This window comes from Ochotona princeps, chromosome 18 (assembly GCF_030435755.1).
Source record: "Ochotona princeps isolate mOchPri1 chromosome 18, mOchPri1.hap1, whole genome shotgun sequence".
Taxonomy (NCBI): domain Eukaryota; kingdom Metazoa; phylum Chordata; class Mammalia; order Lagomorpha; family Ochotonidae; genus Ochotona; species Ochotona princeps.
The window spans coordinates 20,172,500-20,192,882 of NC_080849.1; the positions used below are offsets into that span (position 1 = coordinate 20,172,500).

Here is a 20,383-nt window from a genome sequence, read left to right on the forward strand (position 1 = left end):
AAGATCTCCATCTGTGTCCCTGCCTTTCCTACAGAATGAAAATAAATAAATACAAATGAAAGATAAAAAGAACAAAGTGAGAGACCTCCCATGCCAGTGATGATCACCAGAACCTAGGATAAAGTTGTCGGAGTTGTTAAAGAATAGTTAAAATATTAATAGTAATTCTAAGGTGATAAATTTCTATTTACAGTCAGAGGGAAGCATTAGGTCACACACAGTGTGTGTGGGGGGGTGACGCAGAATCAAGGGGTGGTAAAAAAAAAAAAAGCCAACTTGCTGAAGTCCAAGTTGGCCTTCTGCCATACAATAAGCATCAGAAAAGGCAGGTGCAGCTGGAGCATCTATAGGATGTACAGGTGTCAGGATAGGAGACCCCTCTACAAGAACATTAGTGGCCCTTGGCCAAGTCCGAGAGTCCTACAGAACCAATGCAATGATTCATTCTGGGTGTTAAGGTGACCAGGCAAGGGGAAGTCCAGGTACCTGGTCAAACATGACTCCCAAGTGTGCCTGTGAGAGTGTTGTTGACTAGCACTTGAATCAGTCGATCTCACCCATGTGGGTGGGCAACATCCAGTCTGCTGAAGGCCTGGAGAGAAGCATGAGGGAAAGGAGAATGTGCCCTCTTTTCTGGAGCTGGGCTATCCACCTCTTCCTGGATCTTGGCCTGTGGACTTGGATGGATTTGCATTGTGTTTGCTGGTCCTCCAGCTTGCAGCAGATGGCAGGCAGTGGGACTTCTTGGCTCTTAGAGTTTCATGAGCCAATTCCTCTTTCTCTCTGCCATTGTCTCCTTTTGGTTGCTTCTTTGCAGAACCCTGACTAATATAACACAAAGTGCTAAAGACTGCAGCTGAGTGTATATACTTCAGTTTTCAAAACTTGGGGAAAGCAGGGGCGAGCGTTTAGCCTAGTGGTTCTAATGCCTGTTGTGTTGTCTGTATCACATGGCAGAATGCCTGGGTTCAAGTACCAGCTCTGCTTTCTGATTCATTTCCTGTGAATACACATCCTGGGAGGCAGTAGGTGACAGCTGAAGATCTTGGGACCTAGATTGAGCTCCCACATCTTGGCTTTGGGTCTAGCTAGAGACATGATGGGTGCAGAATGAATCAGTGGATGGAAGGGTATGTTCCCTCTAAATAAATCAACAGGTAAATAGTAGAGTTTATGACTTCTGTGGAAGTTGTTGTTTTAAAAAATGGGAAGATGTAAACATTATCTCTCCTGAAGAGATTTTCTAATAGGTTGGAAAGAGAAAGGTAGGCACTAGTAGTTTGCACAGACTCATGCAGACCAAGTCATGGCCAGAACAGATCCATGCTTTTCTTGAAAAGATTATTATCCTGGTACATTCAAGGAACCCTCCACACATTAAGATTATTGTGGGATTTCAGATGGCCTTGCCATGTCACTCTATCCTGGGATCTGCCCTATTCAATGGGGGAGGGGAGACTTTTAAAAGGTACAATCCACACACCACAAATTCACCCCTTTGGAGTGTATGGGTGTTTCTGAGTAATTTTTAGCCTATTCATGATATTGCATATTCAACATCACTAATTCCAGATGTCCTGCTTCTTCTTGATTAGTGACTTACATGATGTGACAGAGAGCTTGCAAAACCAAATCTGATTTGGGTATGTGTTGGCAGAGGAAGAGAGAGAGGAACAAGGTTCTTAATTGGTTCTGTAATCAGGACATCAATCCATTGTCCATGGTATAGAACAGAGGCAGCAAGAGCTGCAGGAGGCTGTGTCTGCTCAGCAGCGCAGCATCCAGCATGTGGTCCAACTCCAGCCCAGGGGGCAGCTCGCTCTCCCACTTCCTATCCAGCAGAGCCATCCCACACCAGCTGGAGTGGCCAAGGGATTCTTTCCTTCTTCCTTTCAATCAGCTTTGCACAGGAGTGAATTAACTGTCCTGAGACCCCCACTTAATGAAACAAATTAATTTGGGGGGTTGCTCTCCTGGCTCCCTGGCTGCATGGGTACCATGTGATGGATCGCTAATGGTTCCATTAGCCTCCTGACTCAGACTGTTAAGATGCTGGGCTCTGGAGCCTGCACGGCCTTTTGAGATTTCTAACAGCCTGGGTTGAGCACTGGCAGCAGCCAGTAGGCTCTGGCTTTCCCTTCTGCTTAGTTCAGTTGGGGCTATGGCCTCTGTGAGCTCCACCTGGCCCTGTTCTCCAGGGATCTGGGGTGGGGGGAGAGGGGCCTCCTGTACCTACTGCATTTGTGCTCCTGTCATTCTGATGCTCTCCTTTCCCCGACTAGCCCCAACATTCTCCTTATGTCTCAGGGATAGTTCCACCTCCACTTCCTCCAGGAAGCATTCCTGAGTCCCCCTGCCTATGGCTCTTTGCTTTGAACCTTCTGGTATGAACATGAAGGTGCTAGACAGGTGTCATGTTCTGGTTGATTCTGGAGTGGGAGGAATGCAAGGACCGCCTCTTGCAAACTGGCATTCATAGTCCATAGCACTACCAGCCAGCCCCAGCTTCAGGGGCAAACACAGTGGCATCATGGTGCTCACTGTCACATACGTTCCCCCCTGAAGGCCCTTCCTCTCCACCCCTGCAACAGGGATTTATCCCAAGGACACACCTTCAAAGAGTATCCTGTCTTGAATCTGTATTTCAAAATCTCTTTTCCAAGGGGGCAGAGATGATGACGTTCACTCTGGCCTCTCTGTTGGCTCATCTCTTATAGGGGGCCAGGTTGGGGTCAGGAGAGGTGAGCTGCGAAAGGTCAACAGAGGTTGTGAGTCGTGGCCTCAGCTCACCAAGCTTTTGTTCCCCTAGCCTACATGTAGCAGGGAAGGGTGTTAGGTGACAGAGGGCTTTGGGGGGCAGAGTGACCAAGCTCAGCATCCCCTTCCCAAGCAGTAAGTCTCTGTGCTTTTTCAGGTGGGAGTGGGTGGGGGTAGGGCTCAAGAAAAATTCATGTGGAATTTACATCATGAACGTAAGTAACTTCTCCTGAGGTTGACAAGCGGCATCTACTAGTTCCCCAAAATCAACAAATGGTGATCAGTTGTGCCAATCTGGAGGACATCCTTGAGGAGAACATCTTTGAATTGTCCATGTGCTGAACTCATTTCTTTATCTTAGAGTCCCTTGAGGCCACTCATGGAACACAGGGGCAGCACCCTCTGATGGCTGCCACCAAGGGACAGTGCCTTCCAAAAGTTGGTCCAGGAGAAGGATCCGATGCCCTGTCCCTGTACTGAGCCTACAGCCAGGCTCTTGGGATGGTGGGTCATAGGTCCAACCCTTGCCCATGGACACTCCTCTCTATATTCACCTTGTAATACCCTTCTGTGGCACTTGGAGCTACCCTCTGGCCTGCAGTGTGGGCTGGCTTGGAACCACCCCTTGTAGAGGTGCTTTATGGAGTCTACCCACTTACGTGTTCCAGTGAGTGGACCCATTTTACAGAAGAGGAAGTAGAGCTTTCAAGACACAGAGCTCTACTTTGGCAAGATCCCAGAGTAAGGGAATTAAGGAGACACAGGCAGCTTCTAATTCCAGGACATGAGCCTTAACTGCTACGTGGTTCAGCTCCCTCTTGGCCCCAGACTTCAACAGAGAACAAAAGCAGTAAGGATGCAAAAACTCCCCAGAGGGGCCAGCTGGGGCTGGGATAGGATGTGAGCCTCTGTGAAGTCTAAAACGCGGAGGGCTCAGTTTGAAAATGCCTGTGCCAGTCTGTTGGGGGTGGGTGGGCAGGGAGTCACGTGCTCCAGATTCAGCCATGTGCCCATGCTACCAGGAACATGCAGTGAACGGCCACCACCTCCTGTTACTCTGCAGGAAAACAAAGTCATGGGCACCTGCAGACATTCCAAGGGCGGCCACAGAGACACCAGGGGTTCCAGACTCAGCAGGCTGCTTCCTTCACATGTCACAAGGTAAGGGCAGAGGCATGGTACATGTGCTGGCTGTGTCCTCAGGCCACCAAACCTGAGGCTGGTCACCTCTCCCCCTCTGCCAGCTGCTGTGCCCAGGGAACCTGAGCCCCTTTGTGTGCTCAAAATCTTAGGAGGGTTAGCTTGCTATACAAGAGCATTCATGATCAAGGTCAAAGATAAGGATGTGATACTGAGCAGCGAGGTACTCCCTTCTGTTGCCAGCTGAGGCAGAGACTGAGCTGGTGGTACCTGACAGCTGCCTTTTGCATATCTGAGTCGTGTAGGTTTCCCAAGAATGGCTGAGGAGTCCCCTGCTTTTAGGGGTTCTTAAATGTGCAACAGCTCTAAGTTATGAGCGACTGGCAGATCACACCAGTCTGCAATGGGACTGCAGGGTCCAGCACCTAGTCGGCACACCCAGCTTTCCCAGTATCTTTCTGAGCCCAACAGCCAGGAACTGCAACCTTGAGTAGTGCCTTTGATGCAGCTGAAAACTGCCTTCACGCTGGGGCTGCCTTCCTGAGGTTCGGGCCCTGGGAAGGCAGAGGCAGCTGCCCCGCAGGCCTGCCCATCAATCTTTTCACACACCTCATCGTGTGGCTGTTCTCTTCCTGTAGGGCTCCTCTCCCTGGCCCCAGCACCGGAGCCCTCCTCACAGGACATATTTCCGTCCCTTAATCATCTTTATGACCTGGTTTGGACACCAGCCCGGTGCACATCCTCCGAGGTGTGCTGAGCAAATGCAGGCACCAGTTCCCGCGAGCGAGCGGGCTCAACGGAAGGTCGCCTTCCCAGGCCTCCCAGGGCAGGCGGGCAGGAGGGCGGGCTCCTCTTCCTACATTCCTGGGTCACACTGCTGCTTTCCGGAGGCCGGCCACTGTCCAGGGGACTCCTGCGGAGCAGGGCCACCTGGTCCAGAGCGGATATGTGCGCTGACCTGGATGCTGGCCCTGGAGCTTGGAGAAGCGGTCAGTGGGTGACTTATTTGGAGTCTTTGCTGCCGTTAGGGATAACAGGAGCAGGGGAGGAGGGACAGAGTCTGAGTTCTCCTTCCTCACCCTCTCCAGGAATCCCATTCCTCTAGTTTCAGTCATGCTACACTCACAGTATAATGACCCTTCTTTGGTTCTAGGCAGGAACAGGACTCTAGTCTCAGTCTCCCAGCTCCTCTTTCCTTTCCAGGGCCTGGGAGTTCTGCTTCCTAAGCCAGGGCTGCCTTTCCCCAGTTGGCTGGACATGTATCGTCCTCTGTGTGTATTCTCAGACCCATTGAAGCCACCAGTAGATGATAAGGCACCCTGGGTTCCCTGTCCCCCAACGACCTGCAAGTTGTGGCCACCATCTAACACTCTTTGTCCAGAGTCAGCAGGTAGCGTGAGGACCCAGAGACACCTGTCAAGTAGCCCCAGCTTTTAGTCTCAAGCAGAGGACTGTGCAGCCTGAAGAGCAGGAATGCCTGTTTCTGGGCCAGCTCAATGGCTGACTCTAGATTCTGACAACCTGCTGTGTTCACTAAAGGTAAAACCACACACCAGCACCTTAATCTAAGAATAAATTCCCTATAGGGGAATACCTCATTTTAATTTCTCAGGCACAGGCCTTCTTTCTTTTTTTCTTTTGGTTAGTTCATTGTTTTTTTAGCATTTCCATCCAGAAATACTGTATGCAATGTTCAAGCAAAAAATAGATGCTATCCCTGCCCCCACCCCACCACTTTGGCACAAATTGCTGTATGTGACAAACACTGCTCCACACCTGGAATTTTTCACTGAAGATATAGCATGAAGATCTTTCCAGATAAAATCTTTCAGAAAAGAAATGCACACACTCCCAGGATGGCCAGGTTCAGATGTTTGCTCCTACCCAAGGTCACCTCTTTGCACCTGTCCTGGTCCCTTGCAGTCACTCTGGACACTGACCCCAGGGACAGCCTGGGTTCTACCCAGGTTTAAGGGGGTTCCCTGTGGACAGCAGCACATACCACTACTTATATGTATGTCGCCTGTCACAGCACAGTTGGTGCAAACCAGGGCCAAGTCCCAGTGACCCAGGAGGAGGACAGACAATCCCCTAAGGACTTGTGAGCTTCAGGAAGCCACATTTCAGAACATGCAATCTGGCAGTCTTGCTCATGGGGGTGGCTATTGCTGTGCTGAGGAAAGAGCATTTTTCCTTCCACACTGCAAAGGCTATGCATTGAGAACCCCACAAAGAAGGGGCGGGGATGGTCAGTCTGCAGCTGGACTCCTGGAGGGATCCAGTCCCTGAGTCGACAAAGGAGGCAGAGCCACTGCCCAATACCCAAGAAGAAATCCTCACCCACTGACCAAGGCCACCAACCTCATCCCATGTGTATCAGCTGGCGACTAAGAAAAGCAGAAGGCAGTCAGAAGTGATGGAGCTGCAGCCTCCAACGTTACAGCAGAAACCCCACACTCATGCTGCATCTCTCCTACCTCCGATCGTTCCTCCGCCTCCGGAACAGCTTCTTGGTGTGCGCAATCTCCACTTCATGGGGCATTGGGTGGTAGCCCTGTGTTGGAGGGAGGAAGAAATGGATCATGTGTGACATCTCAAAGCCAGCAGGGAATGCTGGGATTGTGCTACTACGACATCTAGAACAGAAGGTTGGAAAGTCTATAACCACCCATCAACCAGACTGGAGAAAGGAAAACACCAGTGTCGAGTTTCCTACCATGAGGTGATGCTGCAATTACAGTCTTTACTTTTTTAGATTTTTTTTTTTTATTTTGAAAGGCAGAGTGATAGAGAGGAGAGAAAGAGGAAGAGAGAGAAGAGAGAAAGAGAGAGAGAGAGAGTTCTTCTATTTGCTGATTCATTCTCCAAATGCTTGTAACAGCCAGACTGAAGTAAGGAGCCAGAACTTTATTCAAGTCTCCCGTGTTGGTGGCTGGGGCGTAAGCACTTAAGCCATCATCTGCTGCCTTCCCAGGCACATTAACAGGAAGCTGAATCAGAAGCAGAGAAGCTGGGCCTAGAATCCGCATTCTGAAAGTGATGCGGGCATCCCAAGTGGTGGCTTAACCCACTGCACAATGCCAGCTCCTGGAATCACAGCCATGAAAACCAATGGGGACAAAGCAGACCTTAGCACTCATTATACTCAAGCCTCCCAATGACAGCTAGGGAGGCTCAGGTCTGCATGGGTGAGTGAGCTGGGTCAAGGCCTGGTAGAGACGGAGACAGACACAGAGCTGTGAGCAAGCACTGCAGAAGGGACAAGCTGCTTCGTGGATCTCCAGTCATTCAGCAGATGGGAATGCTAAAGCCATCTTTCCTGGGCTGTGGGGAGGACCAGAGAGAGAATGTTTGCTATTTCTGAGCCTCCTATAAGGAAATGTGCCCCTGATCTCACTCCAAGTTGTCCAAATCCTCTTTGCTTATACCACCTGGAGAGTAAGAAAAACACACAAAAACAAGCAAGCAGCTAAGTGCCTTTTCAAGTTTAAGAAGAAGGGCATTTGGCACTTAAGACATCACTTGAGTGCCTGAATACCATAGGCTCCTCCACATCTGATCCAGCTTCCTGCTAATGCACATCCTGGCAGGCAACAGCTAATGGCTTAAGTAGTTGATTCTCTGCCACCCATATATGGGAGGCCTGGATTGAGTTCCTGGTTTCTGACTTTGGCCTGGCAAAGCCCTATCTATAGTAGGTATTTAGGGAATGAAACAACAGATGGAAGGGATCTCTGTCTCTTTCTAGTACAGTGAAAAATACATGAACAATTTATAGAAAAAAATTAAAGGAGGGGCTGGACAAAGTTCCATGGATGGCCTGTTGCATATTGTCCTCATGACAACCATCATTTACACCTGCCTGTCATGGCTGGAGAGACACCCTGTACCGAGAAGATGGGGCCAACCCCTGCAAGTGTCAGGCCTGGCCAGAGGATCTGCAGGGGCTGGGTTGACAGTCCACATCACTTCTGGGCCCCAACAGAAAAGTGCGTTCTTTTGTGGATGTGGCATGGAACCCTGTTTTTTCCTTGATGAGCTGCCTAGGGTGGAGAGGATGAAGAGGCGGGTAACCTAAACCCAGGAGTTTTTGGGGAGGAGTGATCTGGCTTGGGTCTAGGATACTGGGGTATGTACCATGACTCAATTCCATGGCACCCACGAGTCTTGGACACACACAGGATAAGAAAGGAGGCAGGAGCAGTCTGCTGGAGACTGAGCAGTCAGAGTCCATTGGCTCAAACTGCTACTTTGCAGGCAGGGAGATGGAGGCCCAGGGATGTCAGTGAAGGACAGGTGCAGTCCTGAGCTCCCAAGAAGGGATGTGGGGCTGTGGAGTAGGGTGTAGGGAGACTTCCTGCAGCCTCTGGAGTGGGGTCCCCACCCTGGCCAAGAGGAAGAGTCAGGAACTCTGGTAATCCTGGCCAATATTGGGGAGCCTCCCAGAGGAGTGTGAGGAGGACAGCAAGCCTGGGAGGACACAGGGACCCTGGAGCTCTGGCCATCGGGGCTACTGCCTGTGGACTCCTGGGAGGAAGCTGAGCACTTCATAGTAACATCTCAGCCACATCATTCCCTCCTACCTCCAACAGTCTGGCCAGAAAGGCATGAATGGATTCCAGCTCCACCAGCCACAATGGACCTCCAGGGAATTAGGATGTGCTTTGTTTAATGATTTTCTCAAAGGATATCATTTTTTTTTAAAATACAAAATACAAACAAGGAAAACACCCAGTCTTCACCTCTGGCTTCCCCTCTCCCACCCTGAACAAGTTCCTTCTCTCTCTTCTTTCCTCCCTCCCTCCCTCCAGGCACCTCCAGGTCACTTCTGGAATGCATTGGGTGTGCCCCCAGTAAACAATGGGCAGGAAGCTGAGGCTCCCTCCGGAGCTGGAGGCCAGGCCCTTGCTCCGAGGCTGGACAGACACAGCTGGCCATGACTCTGGCACCACCAGGGCCCAGGAGGTGCCAGCCTCCTTGGTCTGTACCACTGAGTTCTGGATTCAGCCTCTGTCACACAGACAAAGGCATTGGGGAGCTGCCACTCATCCCTGGGACTCAATGTGGCCCAACAGGTCTTGCCAGGCTACTTGGGGCTTCCAAAGAAGCTCTTGCTAGGTCCTTTATGGCCCACTGGTGCAGGCCATAAAAGAGCAGAGATGGATACCAGATACAGTGTGCAAATCCAGATTATCTCAGTGGCCCAAGCATGGGTTATGGAGCAAGATTGGGTGGTGGCTGTGTGACTTTTGTTGAGAACCTAAAGTATAAATGATTCTGTTACAGATGAGCCAGCTAGCAGAGGTTCTTCAAAGGCAGTGGCCAAGACCTGCATGGGAATGTTCACAGTGGCACTACAAAGGCTCCAGGTTCAAACAACCAGTGTCCACCAGCTGATGAACAGATAAATTGTGGTATATCCATATGATGGAATACTATTTGGCCATACAAAGGAAGGAAGCTTCTGAATGGCATCATGGAGTACTGGGTTAAGCCACCAACTGTCGACACTGACATCCCATAACAGGCCAATCTGACTCCCACTTGCTTTGTTTCTGATCCAGCTTTCTGCTACTGCTCTCAGGAAGAAGAGAATGGATGATGGTCCAGGCACTTGGGCCCATGCAATTCATATAGGAGACCTATATGGAGTACCAGGCTCCTGGCTTTAGCTTGGCTCAGAACCAACTATTGCAGCCATTTGGGAAGTAAGCCAGCAGGTGTGAAGACCTCTTTCTGTCCCTCCCTCTCCTTCACACTTGGCCTTTCAAATAAATATAAAAAGGAAGAAGTTCTGATGCATGCTACAATGTGGCTGAAACAGCGCCCTGTTGCATTTTTGTGACATGTTCAGGACAGGTGAGTCTGCAGGGCTAGGAAACAGTTCTACAGTTGTCAGGAGCTGGGAAGGAGAAGATGGGAGTGGCAGTTCACACACACGGGGTGTCTCCAAGGGGTGACAAACATGGTCTGGAATTTAGTAGTGGTGGTAGCTACAGAACTTTGTGAATATCCTAAACAAAACACAGCACATGATGGCCTATGAATCAAATCTCAGCAACATGGGTAAAATATATCTGGGGCTTATATGTGTTGGCATGGCGGCTGGCATGTGCTAAGAAGTGAGAGCGAGAATCAGCAATCATGTTAGCCTGACCAGGGGAACCTGCACTTGAGCTTTAGCCCAGAACTTTCCTTGTTTTCTGGTGGGCTACACCCCTCGAGTGGAGAATGGCAACGTGACCAGATTTCTTTGGAATTGTCCTTAAAGACTGTCCAGTAGCCTCTGCTCCAGTTCTTTTTCATTTTTAAAAGGTTTATTTATTTTTTATTGGGAAGTCAGATTTACAGAAAGAAGGAGAAACAGAGAAAAAGATTTTCCATCTGGTGGTTCACTCCCCAAGTAGCTGCAACCGCCAGAGCTGAGCTGGTCCAAAGCCAGCAGCCAGGAGCTTCTATTGGGTCTCCCATGCGAGTGCAGGGCCCCAAGGCTTTGGCCCATCCTCTACTGCTTTCCCAGGCCACAAGCATGGAGCTGAATGGAAGTGGAGCAGCTGGGATACAAAACAGCACCCATATGGAATCCTGGTACATGCAAGGCAAGAACGTTAGCAATTAGGCTACCATGCCAGGGGCATTCTGCTCCAGTTCTTTAAGCCACAAATCTTTCCATCTGGTATTTTGAAAGGGCCCCTTGTGGATGCCAGCCCAGGCATGAATACCCCTCTGCTCCATGGATAAGAGAAGCAGCCATGGGGTCTACCAGCTGGTTCGTGGTAGTCGGTCTGCACCTGACCCTTGGCAGCACTTTGGGGACTACTGCCAGGCACCGTGGGCTCTTTCTTGGTTTCTCCAGGAGACAGCCATTCTCTCTGGCTCTGAGACCTGGCTGCAGTGCCCCCCTCCAACTAACTAACCACTGAGCACAGACCACTGAGTGGAGCTGGGTGACGAGCAGATTATATAAACCAAGAATCTCCACGGAGGGAGGGGAGATACATGTTCCACATGCAGCCCTGGCAGTGCCCATGTGCATCACATGCACATGGACACACATGCATACACACACATGCATACATGGACACACATGGCATGCACACACACACGCCCCCAACCCAGAGGCCAGCACCGAAGCAAGACATAGCACTGAGGCACACTGCATTACTACTCAGCTTGCAAAAACACGTTACGTAAAATCAGCCCACTCTAGGGCAGGCCGGGGCTCAATCTCCCAGCCTAGTATAGTGGGTATTTCCGAGGGATTAAGGGCAGGCCCAGGGGAGCTCAGGCCCCAGAACACTAACCCCAGACAGTCAATAATCCCAGGCTGGACAGACAAGATCCTTGGCCTGAGATGATAGCTATATAAACATAAATCTCAGGCCTGGGGGAAGAGAACAAGCGGAGGAAGGGCAAAGCAAACACGGGGAGCAGCAAGCAGGTGCGCTAGTGGCCCAGAAAGCAGCTGCCACTGAGATGAAAGTACTAAGCCTCCACCCCCAATGCATCTGTCCAGCCATCCTAGCACCCTCCCACCCAACAACGCACCCTATAAATGTTGCTGTAGGCACTGGGATATAGGAGTGCAAAAATAAGCAAAAGGCTTCTAGAAGAGTGAACACTGTAGTGAAAGAGACAGATAAGAAGCAAATAAGTGTCTAACACAACAACAACAAAAAACGTTCTGCTGTGCAGAGAAACAAGGTGAAGCCAAGGGATGGGAGAAGCAGCAAGGGCAGGGATGGTCATAAAAAACTTCTTTGTCAGGGTCATAATGGGACATATCCACTATCATCTGTCTGTCCATCTGTCCATCCATCCATCCACCCATCCATCATCCATCATCCATATCCATCTATCCAGCATCATCCATCCATCCACCATCATTCATCCACCACCCATACATTTGTCATCCACCCAACCCTTATCTATCCATCCATTCATCCTCAGCTCTCCCTCACTCATCAAAGGCTGAAGGTTTATTATGTGCCAGCATATGAGGTAGAGAACAAGAAGATAAGCACAACCCAGTTGCAGTCCTGGACAACTTGAGAACACAAACAAGAGTATGTTCTGTGCCATTATTGAAGTTGAATAAACGCCTTGGCCACCCAGAGGAACGATCAAGGACATGTGCTTGGGAGAAGCAAGCCTTCACCAAAGAGTTGATTCCTGAGCTCTGAGGCATCTAAACAGGGACACTAAATAGATGCGCTTCAAGCTTCACCTGCTGCTCAACAATGCAGGTGTCACAGGCCCAGAGTGCAGGTGCACTTGTCACCCAGAGAGCTGGAGGCAGTGGGCATTCCAAGGATCAGCATTGAGGATCCTGACCACACATCCAGCTTGGGACCATCTGCATAGCCCCTTCACTATGCGGTGTGCTGAACTGCATCTCTTTAGAAGATCTGTTGGGATTTCAACCCCAGGTATTAGTCATATGACATTTGCAATTAGGGTTTTTGCAGATAAAAGCAATTCAAATATAAATCCAATGCCTAGGGTCCTAAGATGAAGAAGGAAATCAGAACTTAGAGAAGAAGTTCAAGAGACAAAGACCATGTGAATAAGCACGCAGTGTTTAGGGTGATGCAATAAAAGAAGTGACAAGGAATTCTGTAGGCACCAGGAGCAGGGAAAATCCAAGAAAGGAGCCAGCCCTGCTGTCCCTCAGCTGCCCTGGCTGTTGGAACTGTGGCACAGTACCTTCCTGTGCCTTTATACCACCTAGGGTGTGATCATTCATTCTGACAGCCCTAGGAAATGCACACAGGCCCTGTGGTTCCATCAGCCATGGGCCCAGGGCCCTGTCTTGGCTGCCTCCAGGGATGCCAGGGTCAGGCATGAGAGACCCTGAGTCTTCTGGTCTCCCATCAGATCAACAGCCTACAGTTCTGTGCGCCCTCACAGGGGCTCCAGAATGCAGGCAGAGTTTGAGAGCCATTTGGGAGCAGGAGGTGGATGAGTGGTCAACCTCTATCTGGCACTAGCAGGGCAAGCACCAAATGGGAAAGAGTGACCAAAACTCTGCTAGGGGAGGAAGAAAAGGAAACAGGGGCCCCATTTTAGCTGAAGCTGTTCCACCAGGCACATTGTCCATGGCCACATCAAGAGGCACTGGCTGTGGTGGTGGCACCTGGGTCTGCTGGGGCACTCACCCCACTTTCAGCATGTGGCCCCTCTTACCCATGGGGCTGAGTCCAGGCAGTGAGCCAGTGCCAGTATGTCTCCACATTGTACCCCACTCTGCAGGATGATGACTTCTTGGAAAGATCCAGTAGTGTGACCAGTTGTCCAGCATAACCAGGATCCCCCCCAGGGCTGGGAGCTGCTGGCTTCTACTACTGCCTGTTGGGTAGAGCCATCAGCGTGCCCTGGGGTGCCTCCTGGTGCGAAATGGGTTTGTCTATCACCACTAATGCAGCGCCTCCAGAGCTGAGCTTCCGTGGCAGCCAAGTGTCCCCTGGGTGGTCTGATGGGTGTAACTGTGCCTGTGGTCTCATGGCTCATGATCCTGATGGGAATGTCACAGGAGGCAGAGGTGTGCAGGTGAGCCCTGGAGACATCAGGGACTCTCCTGCCCCACTTTCCAGGTCCTATGTGCCCAGCCACACACCCTGAACTCCAGGAACAAGGGTGGGGGTGGGCGGCTGAGTAAGTTCTTTGTTGGATTAGAGGGACAGGCCCTTTCTGTAGCCAAGGACAGGCAGTCCCTCCCTGTGGCCACATGATGAGCTGGCTCAGATGCCTTTCTCGTGCCTGCCTGATATCCCTGCTGTCACCCCAGGGTAACCATGGCCTTGGCCCAGTGGACAGACCTCCCTGCTCACCTCTTCTCTCCCTCAAGGGTGGTGCCTATGGCTGCCAAGGCCACTCCATCCATCACACTACATGTTGGTGGCTGTGGAAGGGTCCTCTGGATGCTGTTGTGCTTGACCCCCCCATAGAGCTCCAGTCTGTGGCTTCTTTCAGCCTGAAGCTTCTTGAAATCCCATGTCTATCCATCATCCCTGGCAGTTTTCCCTGATTCTCCTTGTCACCCCCCAAGTGGCCCCTCATCTCTGACTTCTGACCATGACTGTGGACCTGAGCCTGATAGGAGTCATCCCAACTTAACCCATTCCTTTTCACTTTCTCTCTCACACATGAGCTCTTTAAGAAGCAAGAAAACAACGCACATACAATGCCTTCCTCTTTTTGTACCAGGGACCCTGCCAGACTGCAGAGACATGGCAAGGTGGTACATACCTGCCTTTATGCCTGGCATAGTAGCATGGAGTACAGGGCTTGCACCAGCAGGCTAAGACTCATGGGCCAGAACCAGGGTCAGCTGCAGGTCTCCACCAGGAGGTATCTGCCCTAGCCCTGCCTTGTCCTTGTCACCTGGCTCCTGGTGAGCTGCTCTCCACCCTGGTCTCTTAGAAATACCAGATCCTCCTCTTTTTTCTAGATTAACTGACTGACACACCCCGATTCCTATCACCAAAAATGCCTGTCAATGCACTCAAACCAGGGGTGGGCGTGTGGGGCCTTCATTCCATATGGGAATGCTTGGGTTTGAGTCCTGGCTCCTGCTTACTGCTAAGGCATACTGGGAGGCACCAGTGATGGCTCTAGTAATTGAATCCCTGCTAACCAACTGGGAGATCTAGATTGGGCTCATGACCCAGGGCTAATAATGGAGAACAGATAGATGGGGAGTGTGTGTACACGCACGCACACACACACACACACACACACACACTCACTCTCTCCCATTCTCAAATACATTTAAAAAAACCCAAAATACAAAAAATAAAATACACAGGAACTAGCAGTTTCCTTCTTTGCAGAACATTGCAGATGATGTAGCATAGGAACCGTCTGGTACAGGAAAACCAGCCAGACGCTGGTTCTGCCAGTCCTGCTGGGAGTATTAGTCCACGGAGGCAGGGCAGACCCTTGGGCAAGGTCAGCGTCTGCTAGCCCAGGCCTCTACAGACCAACCTGGACAGCCAGTGCAAGGGGCAAACAGCACAAGCAGCCTGGCAGTCAGCAGCGTCAATGGCTGGGAAGGTCCAAGCCTAGCTCCTATGACAACAAGGTCCTGTCCTCAGTAGAGGTTCCCTCTTGCCATGGTCATGCATGCTCACAGCTTCTGGAAAGTCATCCTACCCAGGTCTCCCGCTACATGGGCAGGATGTGTAGGTCACGTCCAAGCAGAATCAAAACAGGCCGTGTTTCCTAAAGTCATGGGCTCTCCAGGCTGTGTCTGGCTAGTCAGAAAAGCTGACCTGTTTCAGAAAGAAAGGTGATGGCGTGTGGGCGGGCAGGCTCCCTCTCGTTCAGATCCAGGATTTCCCAAGGTTTCTTTGACTTCACTGATTTATTTATTTCTAATTGGCAGTGACTTTTTAAAGCAGTACCTTAGCTGCAGTGCCAACACAATAAAAACAGATAGGGAATTGACCTGCAGGTTGGGCTGGCTGAGTCTATGCCACCAAATGACACACACGTGCACATGTGTATATACTCACACTTAGACAAAACCACACACACACACACACACTTACAAACCCTTTAGGGCACCTAGGTCCCACCTGTCCCCCAGTCTGGACAACACTGGTAAGTTATCTCAGGCAAATTATCTGTCATGTAAAATGAGGAGGGGAATGCTGCCCTCCTTTACCAAGCCTCTTAAACTTTCCTTTCTTATCTTTATAATATTTTGAATTGGTTTCTGTCACTTGCGATCATCAAAGTCCTAAGTATTTCAACAATGATGTAAGCATCAGCACTATTGAGTGTGCTCTTGGTGTATGCACAGTGTCGTGAAAAGCGCACACGGCAATCCGGGGGAGGGGATGAGGTGGCCCAGCAGGAGGCATTGTCTGGGCCACGTCAGACACTAATGACAACTACGTGTTCATGCCTGAATGAATGTGATCCCTAGGTGAGGAAGTGACGCAGAGGGCAGGGACTGAGAAGCAACAGACTGTTAGGAAGTCACTTTGTGTCTCATGAAGGACAATGTAAGGGCAACAACTGTAAAGTGTTACCATTGTCAGTCTTCCACTTAGCATTTCTATTGTTGGGACTGGCATGGTGGCTTAGAGGGTGATCCTCTTCCTGCAAGTGCCAGCATTCCATTTGAGCACAAGTTGTAGCACTGGTTGCTCTACTTCCTATTAGCTCCCAGTTAAGGCCTGAGAAAGCAGCAAATGGCTCAAGCCCCCCAGGTGGGAGACCCAGAAGAAGCTCCTGGATTCAGACTGGCTCAGCTCTGGCCATTGCAGCCATTTGGGGAGTAAATCATCAGATGGAAGATCTTTCTCTCTGTCTCTCCTTTTCTCTATAAATTTGCCTTTCAAATAATTTTTTTAAATTCTATTGACTCCTATCATTTTATTTGAAAGAAAGAAAAATCTATCCTCTGGTACACTCCCCAGATATCTGCAACAGCCAGGCCAGGATAGGTCAAACTCAATCCCATCTCTCCCACATGGGTGGCAAGGCCCCAACCACTTGAGCTCTCACCTGCTGCTTCCCAGGATGTGCCTTTGCAGCAGAAAACTGGATCCGAAACAGAGAAGCCAAGACTCGAACCCAGGCACCTTGGTCTGGGACATAGGTGTTCCGAGCAGCATCTTAACACTGTCCCTTAATGCATGCTCCCAGTATTCCAGTTTGCAACCAGGGAGTAGGGTGTAGGACATGCCTGTGTATTTATGTGTGTGTGTGGGTGTTTGAGCATATGCACACACACACCCAAGTGTATGCATGTATGAGAACGGGCACATGTGCATTCACACACATGTACATATGCACACACAAACACACATGCACATGTATGCATACATGCAGAGCATGTGCACACATGTAGGAGTACATGAGCATGCATGTACGTGTGTGCACACACGTGCGTGGTAGGAAGGTGTTGGAAGGATGGCCATGACTTTCTGTGTCACTGGTTAAATATGACCAAGAGGCTAAAAGCCTCGTTCTCATGAGGCATCCTGCTGTCCTTGACAGGGTACAGTCAAGAGAGAATGGAACCGGGGCAGAGAGCTGCCCCTCGGACGAGCAACATGTGCTGAGGGTCCCAGCAGCCTTCTGACCTGAGGAGGGCGACACATTCAGGCTGCTGCAGGCCAGAGGCAGGAAGAGGCCTGAGAAATGCACTGCGCCCAAGTGGCCACAGGCAGCGCCAACTTCTGTTCTGTAGCCCCTTGACAGACCACAAGCCGGGAGGCAGCGAGCACCTGACTGGTCCCCAGCTGAGTGGGGCATCTGTGAGCAAGAGGAGATCCAATTTCCTGAGACCTTCACTGAGCCAGCTCAAGGGGAGACAACTGTGCCCTGGCTTCAGGCAGGCAAGTGTGGATGGGTTTGTGGAGGGTTGCTTTGAGGACCCAGGAACAGAGGCACCGGGGTATGCACACCATGTCCTACAGGCAGGTGAGACTTTGCCTCTGTAGCAGAGATGCCCACAGTCCCCTGGGGAAGTACAAACCCACGTGTGGCTTTACCACTAGTGACCATAGGACATCACAACACAGGGACACCCATGGTACATGGAACCACACAGGTGCCTGCAGCTGCCCCTCCGTGCCAACTGAAGTTTCTGAAGGTGGAAAAGCAGAGGAGGGAGCTGTGGTTGTAGAGGTGACCAGAGGGGTGCTCTGTGGCTCTCTGCCCTGGTCTCTTTGGAGTGGAACCCTGGTGGGACTCAGTGTGCAATGTTAGGGTTACTCTGCCATGGTGGCTTCTGGGGTCCAGGCCACCCCACCTGCCATGCCAAGGGCCCCGGAGCTTCTAATTCCTCGTGTGAATGACAGGTTCCCCACTTTTCTGTCCCCTGCCTGGTGGGTCAGAAGCCATGGCAGGTAAGGAGATCATGCTTAAGCAGCACCTGAGAGCCAGCAGGGCCCCATCCCAGGGCATGCCGGGCAAGCTACCAGGTTGTCAAGAGTGATTTTGACTGTCAGTGGCCACTTTCATTTGCATCTGATCTTTAAGCCAAAAGGGAGATCATTCCAAAGCCCACTGTTCTCATTTTTCTCACAGATCAACCCAAGTTTCTAATTGTGTGGGCCTTGGTCATACAGCTTGGTAATGAACATTACGTCCTCAGCAGAGGAGTCAAGGGCACAGGGCTCGGTGAGGTGACACAGCACATGCATTCCACACTGAGGGATTCAAGCTCTGGTTCTTCTGCTTCCGATCCAGTTCCCTACCAAGGCGCCCAAGCTGCTGTCCACATGGGAGACTCGGATGAAGTTCCAGGCTCCAGGCTATAGGGCACCTTGGGCTGGCAGCCTTTCTGCTCTCCTCTCTGCTGACACAGATGCAGACTCAGGGCAATGAGCTTGGGACCAGAGTCACCACTCATTGCCTCCCAGCTACACGGCACTGGGCTGCCAATGGCTCTGCCTAGGACAGAGGATAGGGAGTCCTATGCCAGGCCCAAGGCTTTCCCTGCTGTAGCTGGGCTGTCTGGCTATGATGGATCTGGGCCAGCCCTTGCAGCTGACTCCCCAGCTTCCCAAAAGGAAGAGGCCTATAAAGCCGCATTCCATCGTTTTTATGCATCAAGGTCCCTACAGTCACACACAAGGTCTTTCAGGGTAACTTTACTCCTTTCATTTTTTTTCAAGAGGCTAAGCTGTCCTCAGGGTTGACCTCCAGGAGTACAGGACTGCCTCACAAGGACATCCAGATCCTGGGCTCTGGGTATACCGTAAGGGCCAGACCCTGGGCTGCAGGGCCAGGAGCCCGCTCCAAGGCCAGATTTAGGGACACGATGGGTATTCCTGGCTATATCTCATCCCAATTTTTTGGCTTAGCTAAGGGAGGCGACTCTTGAAGTTCTCACTGCCCCCTGCCTCCTTCCCATGGCTCAGTCACAGCCCACCCAGAGGAAAACCTTTAAAAACTGCCCCTCCTCCCCTGCCAATGCCTCTTGCCTTAGGGTTAGGGTTAATTGTCGTACACTTTTGCCTGAGAATGTAGCAAAGCAGGGGCTTGGGCTGGGGCCAGGAGGCCTGGGTGCCTCGCCTAGGGCTTTGTAGTCAGCCCAGAGAACCATTGGCTGGTGAAGCCTCAGCACCTGTCCCTCTCTGCCCCCACCCCCAAGAATACACACTCCTTGTTCCAGGCTTTTCCCTTGGCCTGGGGCACTTTCCTACCTTGCTCACCGGGAAATCCTGCCTACATTTGCCATCAGCACAAAAGCCTCTGGCTGCAGGGCTGATCCGATCCCCCACCCCCCACCCCTCACTGGGCATGAATGAACTCATTTGGCCTTATGACACCTTGGAGAAACTTCTTAGCACTCCACCCTGTGGGCAAGCAGCCAGGGTGGCTGCTCATGGCCTTGCTTCCCTGGCCAAGCTACAAACCGTGAGGAGCTCAGGGCTATATGTTCTGCTGGCTCCTCTGCAGGCCCCTTGGTGTCCAGCATGGTGCCTTACACTCTGTGGGCTGCCATGGTATTTGCTGGGTGAAAAGCCATGAGGACTGACCACCCTGAAGGGACCATCCTCTTTATATCCACAACACCCCTAAGGGCATCCGTAAGGGCCTCAATCTGTGGCCTGGCAGTAGCTCTTGCCTGTGGAAAGCCAAGTTCTCAGTGGCCTCATGAGCCTTCCACACTCTAACCACAGATCGAGTGATCGCTCCTGGCTCTCCTTCACTTAAACTGGGTGCCCAGTCCTCTCCAATGTGTCTGTTCCTGGGTACCATGCTTGATGTTCATGGCTCTACAGGTTCCTGATTATAATAAACATCTCACTTCTACTGAGCCAGCCCTAGATGCAAGGCAGCAGGCAGCTCTGGCCAGGCACCTGCGCTCATCACACGCCCTGTTGACACGGGTGTTCTAATTGCCAGCAGAGCTGTGCACACTGTAGAGGGGCTAACACTTGCCACAGCTCATTTCCAACAGTTTATTCACATTCCCATCCTCAACCAGTATGTTGAGGACCTGCTCCAGGACCTCACTCTACCAAGTCATTACGTTGGCACCTGGAAAGGGCCCATGGCCACAGAAATGGGACTTGTCCTTGACTTCTGCAACAGCTGGATGAGGCTTCAGGATCATGGAGCCGGTCATACAGGAGCTGGACCAACAATGAGGGGAAGCGTGCAAACTTTCCCCTTCCCCTCCAGGCCTGTCATGAGTGAGTGGTCCCGCCTCCCTGGAAAGTGTTCCAAGAATTTCTTCACCCCACAGGGAAGCAAATCATATCTGGATGGATCACAGGCTTTCATCAAGACACCATCGGCGCCCATCATCTGTTGAGTCAGGCACCCACTTGAGATTTGTGCATGTATTGACTGCTTTAGCCCTCACAGACAGCTCTGAGAAGGAGCTGTTATCCACTCACTACAAAGGGATGAAGGAGAGAAGCACATAGACCTAGCAGGTCTACAGAAATGCAGTAAGTAAGTAACAAAACTGGGGTGCCAACCCGAGATCCCAGCATGAAAGTCCATTTCTAGG

The 20,383-nt window shown here is 51.1% G+C and overlaps 1 protein-coding gene across 3 annotated transcripts in view; it reads right to left on the bottom strand.

Moving 5' to 3' along the window:
- The window catches only part of CTIF (cap binding complex dependent translation initiation factor), a 229,368-nt gene that overhangs the window by 108,764 nt on the left and 100,221 nt on the right, over positions 1–20,383 (bottom strand). For all 3 annotated transcript variants that reach the window (XM_058676823.1, XM_058676825.1, XM_058676826.1), the window contains exon 7: positions 6,375–6,451. In XM_058676823.1, the coding sequence (XP_058532806.1) occupies positions 6,375–6,451 (77 nt within the window). The remainder of the gene's footprint in view (positions 1–6,374; positions 6,452–20,383) is intronic.